Source organism: Laetiporus sulphureus, assembly GCF_001632365.1.
Source record: "Laetiporus sulphureus 93-53 unplaced genomic scaffold LAESUscaffold_1, whole genome shotgun sequence".
Taxonomy (NCBI): Eukaryota; Fungi; Basidiomycota; class Agaricomycetes; order Polyporales; family Laetiporaceae; genus Laetiporus; species Laetiporus sulphureus.
Window position 1 is genome coordinate 829,645 of NW_024468510.1, and position 15,479 is coordinate 845,123.

At 52.2% G+C, this 15,479-nt stretch overlaps 8 protein-coding genes across 8 annotated transcripts in view; 5 read left to right on the plus strand and 3 right to left on the minus strand.

Moving 5' to 3' along the window:
• Positions 1-1,657, plus strand: part of LAESUDRAFT_640006 (acid protease) — a gene marked incomplete at both ends in the record, with an annotated part of 2,344 nt that extends 687 nt beyond the window's left edge. The window contains 6 exons of the mRNA XM_040903572.1: positions 23-78; positions 129-391; positions 450-651; positions 704-826; positions 895-1,005; positions 1,054-1,657. Of these exons, the coding sequence (XP_040770284.1) occupies positions 23-78; positions 129-391; positions 450-651; positions 704-826; positions 895-1,005; positions 1,054-1,657 (1,359 nt within the window). The remainder of the gene's footprint in view (positions 1-22; positions 79-128; positions 392-449; positions 652-703; positions 827-894; positions 1,006-1,053) is intronic.
• A 242-nt stretch (positions 1,658-1,899) lies between these two features.
• On the minus strand, positions 1,900-3,902 carry LAESUDRAFT_753819 (uncharacterized protein; the record flags this gene model as incomplete). Its single annotated transcript, XM_040911808.1, has 2 exons — positions 1,900-3,381; positions 3,432-3,902. The coding sequence occupies 2 exons, from the start codon at positions 3,900-3,902 to the stop codon at positions 1,900-1,902; spliced, it is 1,953 nt and encodes a 650-aa protein (XP_040770285.1).
• Positions 3,903-4,067: 165 nt separating this feature from the next.
• LAESUDRAFT_733382 (NDUFA12-domain-containing protein) lies at positions 4,068-4,704 on the plus strand (the record flags this gene model as incomplete). Its single annotated transcript, XM_040910422.1, has 5 exons — positions 4,068-4,183; positions 4,234-4,283; positions 4,337-4,365; positions 4,422-4,538; positions 4,594-4,704. The coding sequence occupies 5 exons, from the start codon at positions 4,068-4,070 to the stop codon at positions 4,702-4,704; spliced, it is 423 nt and encodes a 140-aa protein (XP_040770286.1).
• A 43-nt stretch (positions 4,705-4,747) lies between these two features.
• On the minus strand, positions 4,748-6,327 carry LAESUDRAFT_640445 (NAD dehydrogenase; the record flags this gene model as incomplete). The annotated part of the gene is made up of 5 exons (XM_040903601.1): positions 4,748-5,880; positions 5,946-5,974; positions 6,024-6,123; positions 6,177-6,224; positions 6,255-6,327. The coding sequence occupies 5 exons, from the start codon at positions 6,325-6,327 to the stop codon at positions 4,748-4,750; spliced, it is 1,383 nt and encodes a 460-aa protein (XP_040770287.1).
• A 211-nt stretch (positions 6,328-6,538) lies between these two features.
• On the plus strand, positions 6,539-10,327 carry LAESUDRAFT_740087 (40S ribosomal protein S7). The gene is made up of 9 exons (XM_040911059.1): positions 6,539-6,780; positions 6,834-6,995; positions 7,051-7,340; positions 7,396-7,849; positions 8,137-8,154; positions 8,522-8,558; positions 9,505-9,762; positions 9,821-10,048; positions 10,102-10,327. The coding sequence occupies exons 1-9, from the start codon at positions 6,615-6,617 to the stop codon at positions 10,220-10,222; spliced, it is 1,734 nt and encodes a 577-aa protein (XP_040770288.1). The 5' UTR covers positions 6,539-6,614; the 3' UTR covers positions 10,223-10,327.
• A 136-nt stretch (positions 10,328-10,463) lies between these two features.
• Positions 10,464-12,335, plus strand: LAESUDRAFT_719090 (ras-domain-containing protein). Its single transcript, XM_040907561.1, has 5 exons — positions 10,464-10,668; positions 10,751-10,920; positions 10,980-11,073; positions 11,125-11,697; positions 11,750-12,335. The coding sequence occupies exons 1-5, from the start codon at positions 10,578-10,580 to the stop codon at positions 11,953-11,955; spliced, it is 1,134 nt and encodes a 377-aa protein (XP_040770289.1). The 5' UTR covers positions 10,464-10,577; the 3' UTR covers positions 11,956-12,335.
• A 22-nt stretch (positions 12,336-12,357) lies between these two features.
• On the plus strand, positions 12,358-13,714 carry LAESUDRAFT_668735 (uncharacterized protein). Its single transcript, XM_040905384.1, has 3 exons — positions 12,358-12,665; positions 12,712-12,900; positions 12,956-13,714. Exons 1-3 carry the CDS (start codon positions 12,514-12,516, stop codon positions 13,353-13,355), a joined length of 741 nt encoding a protein of 246 aa, XP_040770290.1. The 5' UTR covers positions 12,358-12,513; the 3' UTR covers positions 13,356-13,714.
• LAESUDRAFT_808323 (uncharacterized protein) lies at positions 13,442-15,349 on the minus strand (the record flags this gene model as incomplete). Its single annotated transcript, XM_040914055.1, has 2 exons — positions 15,295-15,349; positions 13,442-15,229 (listed from the first exon to the last, which is right to left on the minus strand). Exon 2 carries the CDS (start codon positions 15,206-15,208, stop codon positions 13,442-13,444), a length of 1,767 nt encoding a protein of 588 aa, XP_040770291.1. The 5' UTR covers positions 15,209-15,229; positions 15,295-15,349.
• Positions 15,350-15,479: the final 130 nt, after the last annotated feature.

Sequence of the window (15,479 nt, forward strand, 5' to 3'; positions counted from 1 at the left end):
CCCCGTTGATATCAGCTCGTAGTATGGCATCGGTTGGGCGTATGGCAACGTCTCTTATGCTGAAGTGGAATTTGCAGGGTACGTCTTAGTTGTGAATCGGTAGCTATGACCTCACCCATTTTCCAAAGGATTGAGGTCAAATCCCAAGCATTCATGGATGTCTCCTCCGCGAGTAACCCTGCGCTAGCGTACGGCGCCGTCGGTATCATCGGCCTTGGATTCGACTCTCTGTCCAATGTCGACGCGCTTGTGAACCGCAGTGGCAGTGACACTGGACGGACTTTCCTCTACAATGCCTTCGCGCAGGACAAGAGCGAACCGAACTTCATTTCATTCTCCCTGCAAGACATTGACGACACATACGATGATGTGGAGGGATATTTCTCAATAGGTAGGGCTATGTCCGCGCATTACAAGGGTATACTCTTCATCTGATTTTCTTCTTATAGGAGAGTACGAACCGGAATATTCTGCCGTAGCGAACAGTACCACGATCTCAACATGGCCCGAGAGCTATCCCAAGCGATGGAGCGTCTTGCTCGACTATCTCCTACTAGGCGCCGATTCTACCGCAGTCCCTGTCACCACCAGTATATCCGGCGCACCCTCCAACAGGGCTGTCGTAGTGCTTGACAGTGGTACATCTTACACGTGAGTGTTAGAATTCACGGAAGAGGAGCAGACAGTTTAAGCATGAGTATAGTTATGTGACCACGGACATCGCTAATACGATCTTTGGCAATATCTCTAACGCGAAATATGATGATAGCCTTGGTCAGTGGGCCTTGCCTTGTGATTCTGAGGTTGACATTGCACTACAATTCGGGTGAGGCTTTTCATAGAGTTCCTGCCTCCTATATATCCATCGGCTGACGCTTTGGGCTCGCACTGCAGTGAAGATATCTACCCCATTGACCCACTTGATATCACGGTCAAAACTTCCTCTGACTCTTCGCAATGCCTGGCGACGATTCTCCCTGACGATGACATCGGCGGAGGAGAGTTGTGAGTAGCCTTATACATCCTGCTCCACCGATACCGACTGTATCACAGTGACTGGCTAATTGGCGACAACATGCTACGCTCCGTATACGCGGTCTACGATTTCGGGGATTACGACTCGTCCGGCGATTTAGGAGATCCTTACATCAAGCTGCTTTCCCTCGTTAATGCCGACACGGCGTCTGTGAACTTCCACAAAATCAGAGGCGGCACCGCGCAGAATATCACCTACAACGCAGCTAATGTCACCGCCGCGACCTCAACAACCGTGTCGCTATCCAGCGAGCTGGCTGACACCCTGACGAAGCTGGGCACGTACTTGCCTGCGGTACTCGCGCTGATGGCTTTCAACGCATTCATCCTCCTCGCGCTCGTCATCGCAGGCATCGTGTATGTTTGCCGGAGGAATGGCGGTGGGTTGGCGCGGCCGCGCAGGGTTGCTGGACGCACAAGCCCCATGCCGATGAACTCAATATCCACGTACGGGCTGATGAATCCCGATCGCGAGTCACACGTGTATCAGCCTGTCTCGATGGCCCTCACAGACGACGCGTTCACGCCGCCGTCGCCCGCTTTCTCAAAACCGGGCTTTGAGGTTGACAAGCGGCGTGCCAGCGCGATCACAATAGCCGACAGGCCAATGTCGGTCGCATAGGCATGTTCTATTGTGTTTGAATGGACATTAGGACCCTTGCGCAAGGCAGATTTCTACGTAGGGATCGAAACGGACGATCGTACTATCGTTTACTGCTCTGCATGTGATGTAGTATTTTGCTCTAATGCTTCATTTTCGTGTCGTTGTTTTGCAGATTATCGGGTTGAAGGAGCGTCGATCAGTCTCCGAAGCGCATAAGGAGATAACAGCAAGAAGGCAATGTGCTACTGGTAGGGAAAATGCTATCGGCTCGATTTTCGTATCAACATCCGCCTCGAGTCCATGTCTTGTTTTACCTGATGATCTATGGCAGCTAGACTACGTTCGCTACCCAATGGATTTCTTTCGTAGAATGGCACTTGCGGAGCATTGGAGGAAGGTGGGAAGGTATAACTCTCCGCTAATTTGCGGATTTCTTGCCATCGCTGCTCTTCATCGCTGCGATCGCTCTTGTTGCCCTTCGGTACAACGGTGTCTGTGATCTCTAACAGATCCTTCACCAATTTGGCAGCATAGAAGTCATGATTCTGATCCTGAGGCTCATGCTCCTCTTCAGGGTGCCGATGTCCAAGGAAACGATCGGGTTTGAAATAATCGACTATCCGCAAGCATTGGCGCATGTTACGCGCATCTCCGGAAGCCAGAGCTGTCCGCACGATATGGGACATCGCTGCCGTGTCCGGTTCGAATATTCTTCCCTCTGATCTCTCCTGCGGGCGAAGTGTTTCGTTTCGGCTAACTTCTCCCTCGTCCGCGAAGTCTTCAGCATCGTAACCTGTCATGAGTTCGAATGTCCGCGTCGCAGTTGTCCAGTCGCCGTCTCGCCAACAAGTGGCCAGGACCAGTGTGAACGTTTTCAATTTGGGTCGTAAGCGTTCAGAGTCGGGCTGCAATGCTGATTCCTTCAGCAGCCATTCAAGTACCTCCAGCGCCCGAATCGAGGATTCTCCGTTTATGGTCATCCCAAGCCCCGCATGCGCTTCGATGACCTTTTCCACGTGCGAACGACCGATGACAGGCTCCTCGCCCCGTCTTTGTCGGTCGGCAACCTGCCGGAAGAAGTGTGGGGCGAGTCGATATTTTCCAGATGTATTGCACAACGAGAGCGCTTGCACGAAAACGTGGGGTGTCATCTCCACCTTGACGGGAACAGGGGCCTCACCGAATTTAGCGAGGCCGAGATACTCGCGGATGATATCGAATGCGAACAAATGGTCGGTGGGACTGCCTAGCTTTAGGGCCTTGAGTGCACCCTCAATGACGTGAGAATCGATCTCGAAAGCTGGGTTGCTCTCTGAGACTCTGATCATTTGCCGCCAGAGCAACTTGACTTCCGAAGCATTCTTTGCCCGCTGTGCTCGGACATCCTCCGGAGCAGAGGATGTCCGCTTCTTTTCCGCGATAGCATTGAACAGGTTGGCGAAGGTGTAGTGGTTTGGTGCTAGAGGGCCCGCCTCCTCCATTTCGGAGTAGACGTCCATCATCTTCTGGTAATCCCCAACGTTGGAGAGAATCATGATGTACGCATTGATGGGCGCAACCGATATGTGTCCACCATGAGGACTGTGCTGTCTCGTCTCCTCAATATACACTTGATACTCTTCGAAGAGGCTGTGCACATTCTGCAACTGTAGCGTATACCGCGACCAATCTTTCACGGACATATATCCGCCGAACATTGTGTAGAAGGTCCGGATATCAGGACGAAACCCGCGACGCTTCATCTGGGGCAGCATCAGACGACGCACTAAACGATATTTGGCAATATACGTACGTCGGTAAATAACTTGTATGCAACATTATAGCGTTTGTTCTCGAATGCTTTGTCAATAAGGGTATTCCATACGACTGTGTTCTGTGCATCGGCAGGGAGATTTTTCACCATCTCAACGGCATCAGGAAAACGCCCTCCAGCACAAAATCTATGTATCCGCTTCGACACATCAGCTGGACGGAGTCGTCCATAGTATTTCGGATTTCTGATGACCGGCTGACTGCCGTCGTTCTGTAGATGACGCGACCTGGCCTTCGGTGGTATCCCTTCTGGCGACGTATCCCTGGCTGACAAACGTTTCTTGTAATATTCGCTGTTTCCGTCTTTTGTGGAACCGCGGACTCGCTCTGCATCCCAAGCTCGCAAGGGCGTTGTGGAAACGGATCGAGAAGATGACGGGTCGCGCAAGCATCTCGAGGCCGCCAGCAGCTTCTGTGCTGAAGAAAAAGGAGTCGTCGTATGGCGAATCATGGATCTGGAGCGAGATTCAGCGAAGTGGCAAAATGAAAATGACCAGAGGTGACGGTTTGAAAAGCGCGCAAGCACCTTCATGCCCTCAGCGAGGTCACTTACGTAAGCAAAGCGGATTGGATTGAGGATTGGCGATTAACCCGACGAGCACACCGACATACTACCATGGTCTCGTTGGCGCGGACAATTCGGTCAATCCGACGAGTAGGTCTCAAGGAATGGTGGCATCAGATGCAGTACATCGGTGACGCCAAGTCTGGCAGATTTGTGGGCAAGGACCAGTGAGTTCCGGCACCTTATGTTGCAGTGAACTCTCCTGACCTCTGGACAGGTTTGGCAACCGTTATTTCGAGAATCTCAACGCAGAGGAGGAGATCCCTGGTACGGCTATCAGTTGCTCACTTTCTGAATTTAACTGAGTGAGCCTACTGTAGGACGTCACCGATGGGTCGACTTTGCTCAGGTGCGCGAAACATCCATTGTAATCCCAATCAGTTTGAATGACTGTTTTGCGCATAGCATGACTTCAATGCCACACAAGTTCCTCCCGAATGGCACTCATGGCTGTCACATATCCGCAAGGATCCACCGACTGAGGATCCTGTGGTGCAGAACCTGACTCCTCCGTGGAAGGCGGTATGTCCGTGTCAACCATTTCTCGGGCGTTACGTTTGATATAAGCACGTTGTAGCCATGGGTTGAGAATCTTACTGGAACTCGGGGAGCATACAAGCCTTACAATACTATGAAGTCAAAGATCGACGCTTGGGAGCCGAAGATCATCCCGCGTGGTGGACCATAGGTATCCCGTGCATTCTATGTCATACACGTACAACTCCTCCCAATCATTCCACTGCGTGATTTTTGCCTCCGCCTAGCATATCGTCTACAACGTTTTCTGCGATAGCAAGACTTGATGTCAACCCGGGGCTCTCGATTCCAAGTAAAGTGATCATCGGTCGTTTGACAGAACCCGAACCCTTATTCCCTCCCATGAATGTCTCCGGATAGTGAGTTTGGAACTCGAAGTCCCTAAAGCCCCCTTGTGGCCCAGCAAGTTTGGGCCTGACTCCGCAATAGTCCGGATCCAGACGCTCCAGCTTGATCCCGGGTAGGTAGTCGAGAACAGCATGGTGCATCAGCTGCAACCTCGTTTCGTCTGGAATGAGATGCCTCTGCCAGAAGTCCGGGTCAGCATCGTCAACGAGTTCTCTGTCGCTAGCAGACGGTGGGTTGAGCCAGTCGAGGTCCGGTCCGAACCTAATTTTGCCTTGCAAGTCGAGGGTAAGGTGTGTGCCCAATGACTGGAATCCATGGGCAGTGCGTCCCGTATCTGGGCATGGGTATATCAGGTGAGAGACGTTCTCTACGCCTGGTCCATGATAAGATGCATACGAGCCGCGACCGTAGTACATTGGTATGCGACGTTCTTCAGGGAGAAGAGCGTTCAGAATCAGATTGGCCGAGAGCCCTGCACAGTTGATCAATGTTCTAGCGATCACTGCATCGCTCTCCTCTTCTTCGTCTGTTACGGTCTGCACAACCCAACCACGCTCGTGGGGATCAACCCGGACAACCCGAGTTTGAAAGGCGAGCTCCCCTCCATCAGACTCGTTAATATCCTTCTCCAGGTTCTCCATGAGCGAATGCGAATCGACAATCCCCGTCTCCGGGCTCCAAAGTGCAGCGATAATGTCTTTAGACAGATCTGGCTCTAGCTCGCGCGCCCAATCGCCGCTCATCAGCTCGGTGGGCAAGACTGGGGTACGACTGAGATGGAGCGGTGAATGTGCCGGCCAGCCTAATTTCTGGGCCTTCGTGTGTAGGCCCTCAATGTAGGAACGCTGCGAGTCCTTCGCGACTACTAGCTTGCCTACTTTCTTGTGAGGAATGTTATGTTGCTGACAATAGGCATACATGAGATGCCTGCCACGTAGACACAGCCTGGTCTTCAGCGAGTCTGCAGGGTAGTACAGTCCTGATGTGCCGTGGAACGGGCATGAGCCACTCGGAATGAGACACTTGTCGTATACATTGCCGTACCTGCATGAATTACTTCGGAATTGCGTGAACTGCGAAAACTTAGTCAGTACCGAGATGTATTTTGATATGGATGCCTACCTTGTCTCTTCACCCGCTCTGCCGTGACGTTCCACCAAGAAAGTCGAACTGGATGGAAACCTCCGGACAAGCTGCCGGGCGATGGCCAGCCCAACGACACCTAGAAAGACAGAGTTTATGGTCGAAAGGTAGGAGGCAGCCTCGATCACTCACCACCTCCGATTACAAGGTTATCAACTTCGAAATCTGGGCTCTGCTCAACTATGGATGACTAGGATTTCGTGATCCGACATCGAAGGAGGCCTGCCTTGTATTTGAACTTGCCATTGCTGTTGAGTGCAGCGACGAGGCCTCTGACTTTCATTTTGACAGGGTGGCAGAGCGAGAAGAGAGATTGCGGTAACTTGGCAGGGGTCGCACTTCTGAATATTGAATATTGAATGCTCACGATGCTTGAACCCTGTGCTGGTGGGCTCCGGAGATCGCCTCTGCAGCCCGATCGATGATGATGCTGATCTTGATTCAACGCCCGCTTTCCGCTTAATGTAGATCGAACAAACGGCTCTTCGACCTGTCTTCATCACTCAATCGCTACAGTGCCCGTAGCTATAATCCCCAGTTCATTGTTTCTCATCGAACGTCGCATTGTCCATGGATCCTCAGCCGAGGCAACCGTTACCACAGCCCGTTTCTGCTGATGAGAAGCTGGCGGCGTTCGACAGCGTTCCGCTCTTCATGAAGACGCTACCGGAGGATGTCGCTGATAATCCGATTGTTGGTGCGTTGCAAAGTCTTGCTTACGAAGGCACCCCGGACGGTAAGCTCCAAGCAAGCCTTCTATGTTGATCTACTTTACAAACTAGTCTCTAGATGTCGCACAGAACTTCAAGGAGCAAGGAAACGATTATTTCAAGGGCAAACGGTACCGAGAGGCTGTAGGATTCTACACCCAAGGGATTGACGCAAAGCCAACCGACGTTTTACTTCTTGAGGCGTTGCTATGCAATCGAGCTGCATGCAATCTAGAGCTCAGTAAGGCGACAACCCACTTCACGCATCAAGATGTTCATAGGTTGTCATTTCTCAGAGAACTTTGGCTCCGTGCTGAAAGATTGCTCAAGGGCAATTTTGACAAACCCTAAATCATCAAAGGCCCATTACCGCTCCGCACTTGCTCTCATACAACTGGAGCGCTACGATGAAGCGATTGACTGTTGCGACCGTTGTCTTTGCTTTGACAAGGATAATAAAGACGTTCGTACACTACGTGAGAGAGCAAGGCAAGAAAAGATGATCAAAGATAAGAAGGAGAGAGAAAGGCAGAATAGATTACGCCGAGAGGTGGAGAACAAGAAGCGGCTCGAGGAAGCCTTCAAGGTGAGCCCTTCTGTTTGAAAATTGGTACAATAAAAAGCCAGAGACAGCATTGAAGGAGCGAAATTTGGTCGTCATCCCACGGCCGGACGGCTCGTCTGAGAATCCCTATGCGCCTACCTTCGATCCTGAAGACACGACGGGCAGCACCCTAATCGTGCCCGTCTTCTTCTTGTATCCTCAGTATGCGACCTCGGACGTCATCTCTCAATTCGTAGAGGACACCGCTTTCTCATCACACCTGGCCGCCATGTTCCCACCAGAAGCCCCACCTCCAGAGTGGGACAATAATCATGACTACGTCGCAGATCGCTTGGTCGTCTATGCCACGACGCACCACGAACGCCTTCTCAAAGTAGGCAAGAAGATGACGTTGAAGGGCGTTTTCAATGCAGCCCGTGCTAAGGAGGGGGAACCCGTGGATGGCCTGGAACTGAAGGATGGTTGTTTGACGTTTGTCGTGTTGCCTAAAGGAGATGTAGAACAAAAATGGGTGGAAGAGTTCAAGCGCAGTCGATGAATGAATTATTTTGTTTATTCACTGAGTCTGCTCTGCTTGTGAAGGAGTCGCTTTGATATGTTCGCTCGAACAAGGATCTGTGTAGTTCCAAATAACAGAATGTTATTTAGGGGCAAAGTGGCGCTTACATAAGATAGGAGGCTGCACGATCACCCTCTTCGGGCTAGGACGTTGTCCGATCGCTGATGTCAGCTCCTGCGCCGCTTTCTTTCGCCCTATGTAACTCGCCCGCCCATCTTAAGTCTCTGTGTAAACGACATTCACACGTCGCCGATTCAGACGACCGATGGGCTGAAAGTGAGTCGACTTGTTCCACCTGTTGCCGATGCCGTCGCCGTTTGTACCGCTACTGTTCGCGCCTTACATCGGTCCAATTCCACACTACTGCTATCATCACGCGGGCAACATAGCATGGTCGAACGTCGGGCAACCTGGTGCGAATCGTCCCCACTCCACTGGGTCGACCTAAACGTGGGCGGCCGCCCTCATACGTATTCGCGCAGTTAATCCGCGTCCGTGCTAATTACTGTCTGCGGCGACTGCTGCGTACCCTACAGGCCATTCAGTGCGGGCGTGCCCTCCGTCTGCCAGATCCCCAGGGCGTTGTATGCCAAAAGCGACGCTACCCTACGCATGTCGCCCGAGCGTAGCTTCGCGGACACAGAGTGTGTCGTGAGCATCATCGACGATGGCGACGAGATGTCCGCAATGCTAACCGGCAAGCCGCGACAGGAGGAAAGGCTTTGACCATCGAACCGCTCGTCGGTCGTCCCTCGGAAATGTTCGTTTTCAATGCGCAACACGGTGTGATGAACCGTGCTAGAAGACGTCGAAGCACAGTCGCACAGTGGCAAACGGAGGGGAAGGGAAGCAAGCGTCAGCACGGAGAGCCTCTTCATGCATTTGTACGAATCGCCGTTCCACTGACGTGCCGCAATGGAGCTGCTTGCATCGCGGACGTATGCATCTGACCAGCTAGTTGCGCTTCGTCAATAAAGTGAGCCGCGTTTCGTGCACATAGACGTCGGTGGATGAGGGTAGTGGGCACGGGGCTTAGCTGGATGGCCATCGACCTTGTCCGCGGCGCCATGAGGAGGTATATTGTCAACGATGGCTGCTGCTGGGGCTGCTGACGTTCCAGTACGGTTCACGCGTAACGTTAACAGGCTCCTTACCGTACCTACATGTCCACGTACAACAGTAAACACTTTACTCCACACTTCTACTTACACTTTCCGTCATTCATGCATTGCTCGTATATACAGCCCTTTTGTGACTAAACCCGATTGCTGCTGTTCCTCCCCTGCACCATGCTTCTGCTGCAACTGTTATTTGGACCCGGCGCTTGTTGCCAACTTACCAAGTTCGGCAAGTGGCCACAAAAGGAGGGCAACTGGTATCCCGGGTCTCGCCCGATTGCGCCTCACGTGCCACCTCCCCGCTGAGCGCTAACGCCACCAGCAACCACCCCACCGAACTCGACGACGGCGATAAGGCACGGTGAGTACTCCATTCGCGTTATAACGATTAGAGAGGTGCTTCAGTATGACTGGGGAGGATATGTCTTGGTGGATTAGCGGAAATCCGGGCGAAATGGGATGGATGGCTTGAGGAGATTCTGGATGCTGACTCCGCGTTTGTCCGTAGGCTTTCTGGCACCAGAATGTCCCTCCAGCACAAGATTTCCCGTACGGCCAATGCTCCCACTACCCCTCCAGACGAACTCGAAATTAGTATTGCTCAGGCTCTGATTGATCTCGAGAATCATGTCCCTGAGCTCAAGACGGAGCTAAAGCCGCTGCAGATATCTGCCGCACGTGAAGTCGACGTTCGTGGTGGCAAGAAGGCTATCGTCATTTTCGTTCCTGTGCCTCAGCTGAAGGCGTTTCACAAGGTTCAGCAAAGGTGGAGTAATGTATTGTTTCGTTTGCAAGAACTTATGATTACAATATCTTTGTCTTAGGCTGACCCGAGAGCTCGAGAAGAAGTTCTCAGATCGCCATGTGGTTTTTGTCGCTCAGCGCAGGATGTTGCGCAAGCCCACGCGCACCTCGCGAGTGAAGCAGAAGAGGCCTCGTAGCCGTACCCTGACGAATGTCCACGAGAAAGTCCTCGAGGACCTCGTGTTTCCTGGGGAGATTATCGGCAAGCGGACACGGGTTGCGATCGAAGGCTCAAAAACCCTTAAAGTGTACGTCTTACTTGTCTTTCTGTATGCATTGCAGCTGACCTGCGTGTTTCTAGCTTCCTCGACTCCAAGGATTCTACATCGCTCGAGTACAAGCTGGACTCATTCTCGTCGGTGTATCGCCGTCTAACCGGGAAGGAGGTTACGTTTGAGTTCCCGCCTCAGACGCAGGAGTAGGGTGTGTCAGGTGGACGTTCGGGTCTTTATGCTTTATTGCCATCGCCCCAAAATGTACTGCATGCCCTGCTGTTATGAGCACACTGTCGTCGATTTCTCTTCGGATCTTGCGTGTGTAATCTTATCTCGGCAATGTTGTTAGGTCCGGCGTGTAAACGCGCGCACGTGGCCCGTGTTCTGCAGTTCCGCGGCCCGATTGGGAATGTCTCCGTGGGACGGCAACGAGCGCTTGTTGGTCGCTACCGTTTCGCTGCTACTAATTGGTACTGTTGCCTGCATCGCTTCTGTCTCTCCTTTCTTTCCTTTCCGCCCCTGCGGCCCCGTCCTATCTCTTCAAGACGGTCGGTTTGCCATAATGACGTCCCATCCTCGCATGAACCCATACACCAAGTCACGATATGATGACCAGGGCATCGATGCCAAGATTGTAATCATGGGCAACACAGGTCCGTCCGCATCGGTAGCATATCCTAGGCGATAGTATCTAAGCGCAGTTTCTCCTCGGTTCGTGTGTCTTCACGCGTGAAGGCGTAGGCAAGACCAGCCTGTTGCACCGCTATACCCAAAACAAGTTTGATCCTAAAAACACGACTTCAACTACTGGCGCATTCTTCGTTACCAAGAAGGTGTACGTCGATGGGATCAAAGTCAGGCTGCAGCTATGGGATACGGCAGGCCAGGAAAGATTCCGTAGCATGGTGAGCCGATGCATATAGCTTTTGTGGCAGTGCTTGTTGTACTGACGTACGTCTCAAAGGCACCCATGTATTACCGCGGGGCAAATGCTGCCTTGTTATTGTACGATATCACAAATCTGTCTAGTTTTGACGACGTCCGTGGATGGCTGGAAGGTGTGCTTTTTAATTTCATGACTGGCCGTGTCGCTCACTTGTTCCTGCCAGAGTTAAAGAAAAACTGTTCTCCTGATCTCATTATTTATATTGTGGGCTCGAAGGCTGATCTGCATCGGCAACGTCAAGTCACCTCAGACCGCGCGCGGCTGTCTCTGCATACGTGGTTCCCTCCTCCAAGGCCACCTAGTCCACCGCCCCCACCACCGCCCTCGACCTTTTCGTACATTCGGCCGCGTTTCACGTCCTTTCCGGGCATCCGGTCGGCTCCTGCCACAGCCCCAGTGGCTAAGTCACCTCAATCAGCAACCAGCGACCTAGGCTATCACTCCGACCCACGAGCTACTACAATAAAGCGCTCTCATACAACGGCTCTAACGCGTCCTCGGGCTAAGAGCGGTGGTCCCGGCGCCCTTAGCTCAAATTGGGATGGCGCTATTCGTCCCCCACAGCGTCGCTCTGACTCGCAATTCGGATACCGGTCCGTCGGTTGGAATGAAGCAGTAGACGGAAGTTCTACTACCTTGGAGGACGATGGAGATGAGACGGATGAGGTCGATGACCAGGAATGGGGTTTGCATAAGGGAATGGAGCTATTTGAAGTTTCCGCCAAGGATGATCTCGGTTCGTACATCTGTTGAAGTATGGTCTGCGAATAACCTCGGCATGCATACAGGGATTCAACATCTCTTTGGCTCGTTGATCGCTGCCATCATTGCAAGGAAGGATAGCATTGAACAAGAAAATGAGATGAAGAGAAGAGACAGCGTCTACCTGACTAGCATCAATACTCCCGTATGGGCCACTCAAGCAGATGCGGAGGAAACGCGAGAGAAAACTCAGGCGGCTGGCGGGGCTTCTTGGAGCTGTTGCTCAACGTGACACCTGTACCTTCTTCCTTCGCCCCTACTGTATGTTCCTATCATACCCTGTGTTACTTCTTTGTCGAACCACCCTGCTCACTTGTTCTTGTTATTACCTACATCTATTGCCGCACGTCCTCGCTTTCATCCTCTGTCCATCTTCTCCGTATTGTCTCATCTCACTGTTTGATTTATCCTCTCGATGTTCTCTCATTGGCCGAACGTTCTCATATGTCGTACGTTATTATTCCCTTCTGACTGATTACCCCGCATTGCATACGATGTCGTAGCATACATTCCATGTCAATATTGATGCCATCATCTCAATCTCCCCTATGCCTTGTTGTACGCATGCATGTATCACGATCTAGCAGTAATGGGATGTCTATCACCCACGGATGCATGATAGCTTAGCCTTGGTCAGGATCCAAACCGAAGTCGCTATATGATTCGGTGCCACAGCTGATATTGCACCTCGAAATGGCAGTACTTCGAACCGCCCGAATCATTCATGCGCAACTCTCTCTAAGAGGCTGGGAATTCCCATCTCTCTGCCTCTCAGACCTCCGTCCTGTCGATGGCTCTCGTCCCTCCCAATCCTGGCGCTCAGGCATTGTGCGACGATGACAATATCTGCACGCGAGAGCATTGTTTCAGGAGCTTCGACGCCTTATTCTGTGCGCTCACGTCGCACAAGCCGCTAGCCGTCAAGTTCTCGGACGAGAAATAGTATGTGATGAGTGCGCCTCCTGCTATTCACGCTGATCCGCTTCAGCCCATTGTTCGTAACGTGGAACACAAGGTCTTCACGTCCTGGACGCGCCCCACGATTGCGGGGATGTATCGGGACGTTCGAGCCGATATCCCTGAGAGACGGATTGGCGGAATATGCACTGATTAGTGCATTCCAGGACACGAGATTCAGGAAGATTGAGGAGCGGGAGTTAGAGAGCCTTGAATGCCAGTGAGCTCAACGCTCGCAATTTTGTTTGCGCCACTCTGATAGGCATCTTCTACAGTATTTCGCTGCTCACTGACTTCGAAGACGCGTCGTCATACATTGACTGGACAGTTGGGATTCATGGAGTCTACGTTACGTTCCCTCATCCGTCCTTACTGCCTGCGGCATCACCCTCTCCTTCATCTGACCCATCGCCGTTCTCATCCTCTTCATCCCTTCCCACTCGCAACAGCTTGAAACATAGCTTTTCCGCCACTTATTTGCCTCAAATAGCCCTTGAACAAGGCTGGGACAAGATTGAGACCATTGATAGTGCCATTCGCAAAGCAGGATGGAGTGGTCGCATCACCGAGGATATCCGCCGTAGTTTGAAGCTTCGCCGGTATCAGAGTCGCAAGTGTACCGTCAGCTGGGAGGACTTTATGCAGTGGCGCGTAGAGAACGGCGGCGAAGTGTAATGTACGTTGCGTAGATGCAGACATACCACTTCTGGAGATTGCACGAATCTGTTTCTTGCTGTACTACATCGGGCTTATCCTAATAGTCATTCATCGTGGATCCTCTTCCTGAAACGTTCCAATCGTCCACCCCATCCGCCTCCAAACTTATCTTCGAGCTTCTGCCAAACACGTTGTAGCTTCGGTTTGTCACGTCCGCTCAGCCTCTTGAAGGCCACAAGAATCCAATAGATAGTCCTCTCGCTCGGCTTCGATTCATGAGTTAACGTGAGGAAAGAATCGAAAAGTGCATCTAAATTCGCCATCGTCCACTGTGATCTCTTCAGATGGCGTGACAGTGTTTGATCTTCTTTCAATGTTCGAGCCTCGCCATGACGAGCGAAGCCGAGAAAGATGGCTCGGAAAGCAGGAAGTGTAGATGATGGCTCCTCTGCGAAGGCAGGATTCGGCTTGTGGCTGTCATTCGAGAAGTTGTATTTTTCATTCAACAGCATCATGTCTCTGAAGACCTCAAGCGATTGAACGAGGTCACCGTGATACGCGTAACACTGGATGAGTGTATAGAACGTGATGGCGTCAGATTTGACATCATCCGGGATTGTAATACCTTCCATCCGTGCAAGCTGTTGTTTTGCAGCGTCAATGCTGTTGTATTCGGTCTCGTCCTCGGGTAGATGGTGATGCCTGATGATGCGATATACCAGGCCTGCAAGGTTCATGTGACCGTTCCGAGCAAAAGCCCATATGCAAGCGTTGAGTCCGTCTATATCGAGCTCGAAGCCGTCTCCTCTCATGTTGTGAAGGGTATCTCGTACGCCGACTAGGTCGTTCTTGCGCGTAAAGTATCTAACGAGAGCCAAATAGGTTATTCGATTTCGGGTAAGACCGGATGACTCGAAAAGTTTGAGCGCATAGCGGAGACTGGACTGGTCCAACGTGCGCCCGGCAATGTTCACAAGAGTAGTGAGAGTAACCGTGTCCGGTTTAATGGCCGGACGATTGATGTTGGGACCAGGGGAGGGGGAGGGAGAAGGAGGTCTTCTATGCTGACCGCTGAATGTCGCACCAGGTGCATTTTGAGCAATCATGTCCCTGTAAACATCCAGTGCGGCTTGTAAATCTTCGAGCCGTGTTTTCCGCCATCCCTTGCCAGCGCAGTCTATGAGAGCGTTCCAATCCCAAAGCTGCACGGTGCCACCCGAGGTGTGCAGTGTCGAGAGCACAGACAGGAGCCGTAAGAACAGCGGGCGCGTGCGCGTGCGCGAGGAGGCCAAAATTCGAGCCAGCCGGTGCAACAAGGCATAGGGGATGGGAGAAGTCCGATGAGGAGAAGCTAACAGCTTCTGGTATGCTGCCCAAGCTTCTTCACCAGATGACGTGGTCGCCATGATCCTTTCCAAATCTTTGTCCGACCCCTGCGCCGACGACAGCGCTGGCGATGCATCCAAATTGACTCTCCCAGAATGTGCACTAATGTGAGCAGGCGGCTCTACATTATCATCCCATGCGGCAATGCTCGGGGGTGAAGGTGGAGTCGAAAAGAACGCGTCTTTATTGGCAAAGAACGTCGTCCTCGCCCGTCGAGACACAAACGGTTTCCTTTGCGGCCACTCTAGAGGTGGAATGACGGTGCGCGTGAGGACGGTCGAGGACGTGGCGTTGCCGTGAACGGGTTTAGATTCACGCAGGACATCGTTCCTCTTGGTATCCTTCCCATCAATTGAGTCGTTGGGGAGGCACTCGTTGTCCGATTTCCTGGAAGGCGCGACGGCAACTGACCGACACGGCCGCGTTGAATGGTACCGCGGCGTGGCATGACAACGTTTGAGGCCCAGAGAGGACACTCTCAGCATCAATAAGCTATGCAAGTCATCCTGGACGAAGAAGAAAATTCAGGATCTGGACGCCGTCTAGATTGAATACATCAAACCGAGCCTACCGCGACCCGACCAGCACGCGCAGCAGCAAAGACTTGGTCTCACCACCGCAACTTTTTCACCACAACACAGCCGTCCTCGTTCGTGCGCGAATATGTAAGTGGAAGCGAGCGTTCGAACTTCGCAGCGATACAGCGACAGCCGGAAAAAGTCAGTCCGTAACTGTCACTAGCGCGCGCGCACGCCA

Coding starts and splice junctions, on each gene's coding strand:
- LAESUDRAFT_740087 (XM_040911059.1), top strand. CDS start 6,615: ATGGATCCTCAGCCGAGGCAACCGTTACCACAGCCCGTTTCTGCTGAT. Junction 8,559..9,504: donor ATCGACGATGGCGACGAGAT/GTCCGCAATGCT, acceptor GTTTGTCCGTAG/GCTTTCTGGCACCAGAATGT. Junction 10,049..10,101: donor GGCTCAAAAACCCTTAAAGT/GTACGTCTTACT, acceptor GCGTGTTTCTAG/CTTCCTCGACTCCAAGGATT.
- LAESUDRAFT_719090 (XM_040907561.1), top strand. CDS start 10,578: ATGACGTCCCATCCTCGCATGAACCCATACACCAAGTCACGATATGAT. Junction 10,921..10,979: donor AGGAAAGATTCCGTAGCATG/GTGAGCCGATGC, acceptor TACGTCTCAAAG/GCACCCATGTATTACCGCGG. Junction 11,074..11,124: donor CGTCCGTGGATGGCTGGAAG/GTGTGCTTTTTA, acceptor TGTTCCTGCCAG/AGTTAAAGAAAAACTGTTCT.
- LAESUDRAFT_668735 (XM_040905384.1), top strand. CDS start 12,514: ATGGCTCTCGTCCCTCCCAATCCTGGCGCTCAGGCATTGTGCGACGAT. Junction 12,666..12,711: donor AAGTTCTCGGACGAGAAATA/GTATGTGATGAG, acceptor GATCCGCTTCAG/CCCATTGTTCGTAACGTGGA. Junction 12,901..12,955: donor TTAGAGAGCCTTGAATGCCA/GTGAGCTCAACG, acceptor CATCTTCTACAG/TATTTCGCTGCTCACTGACT.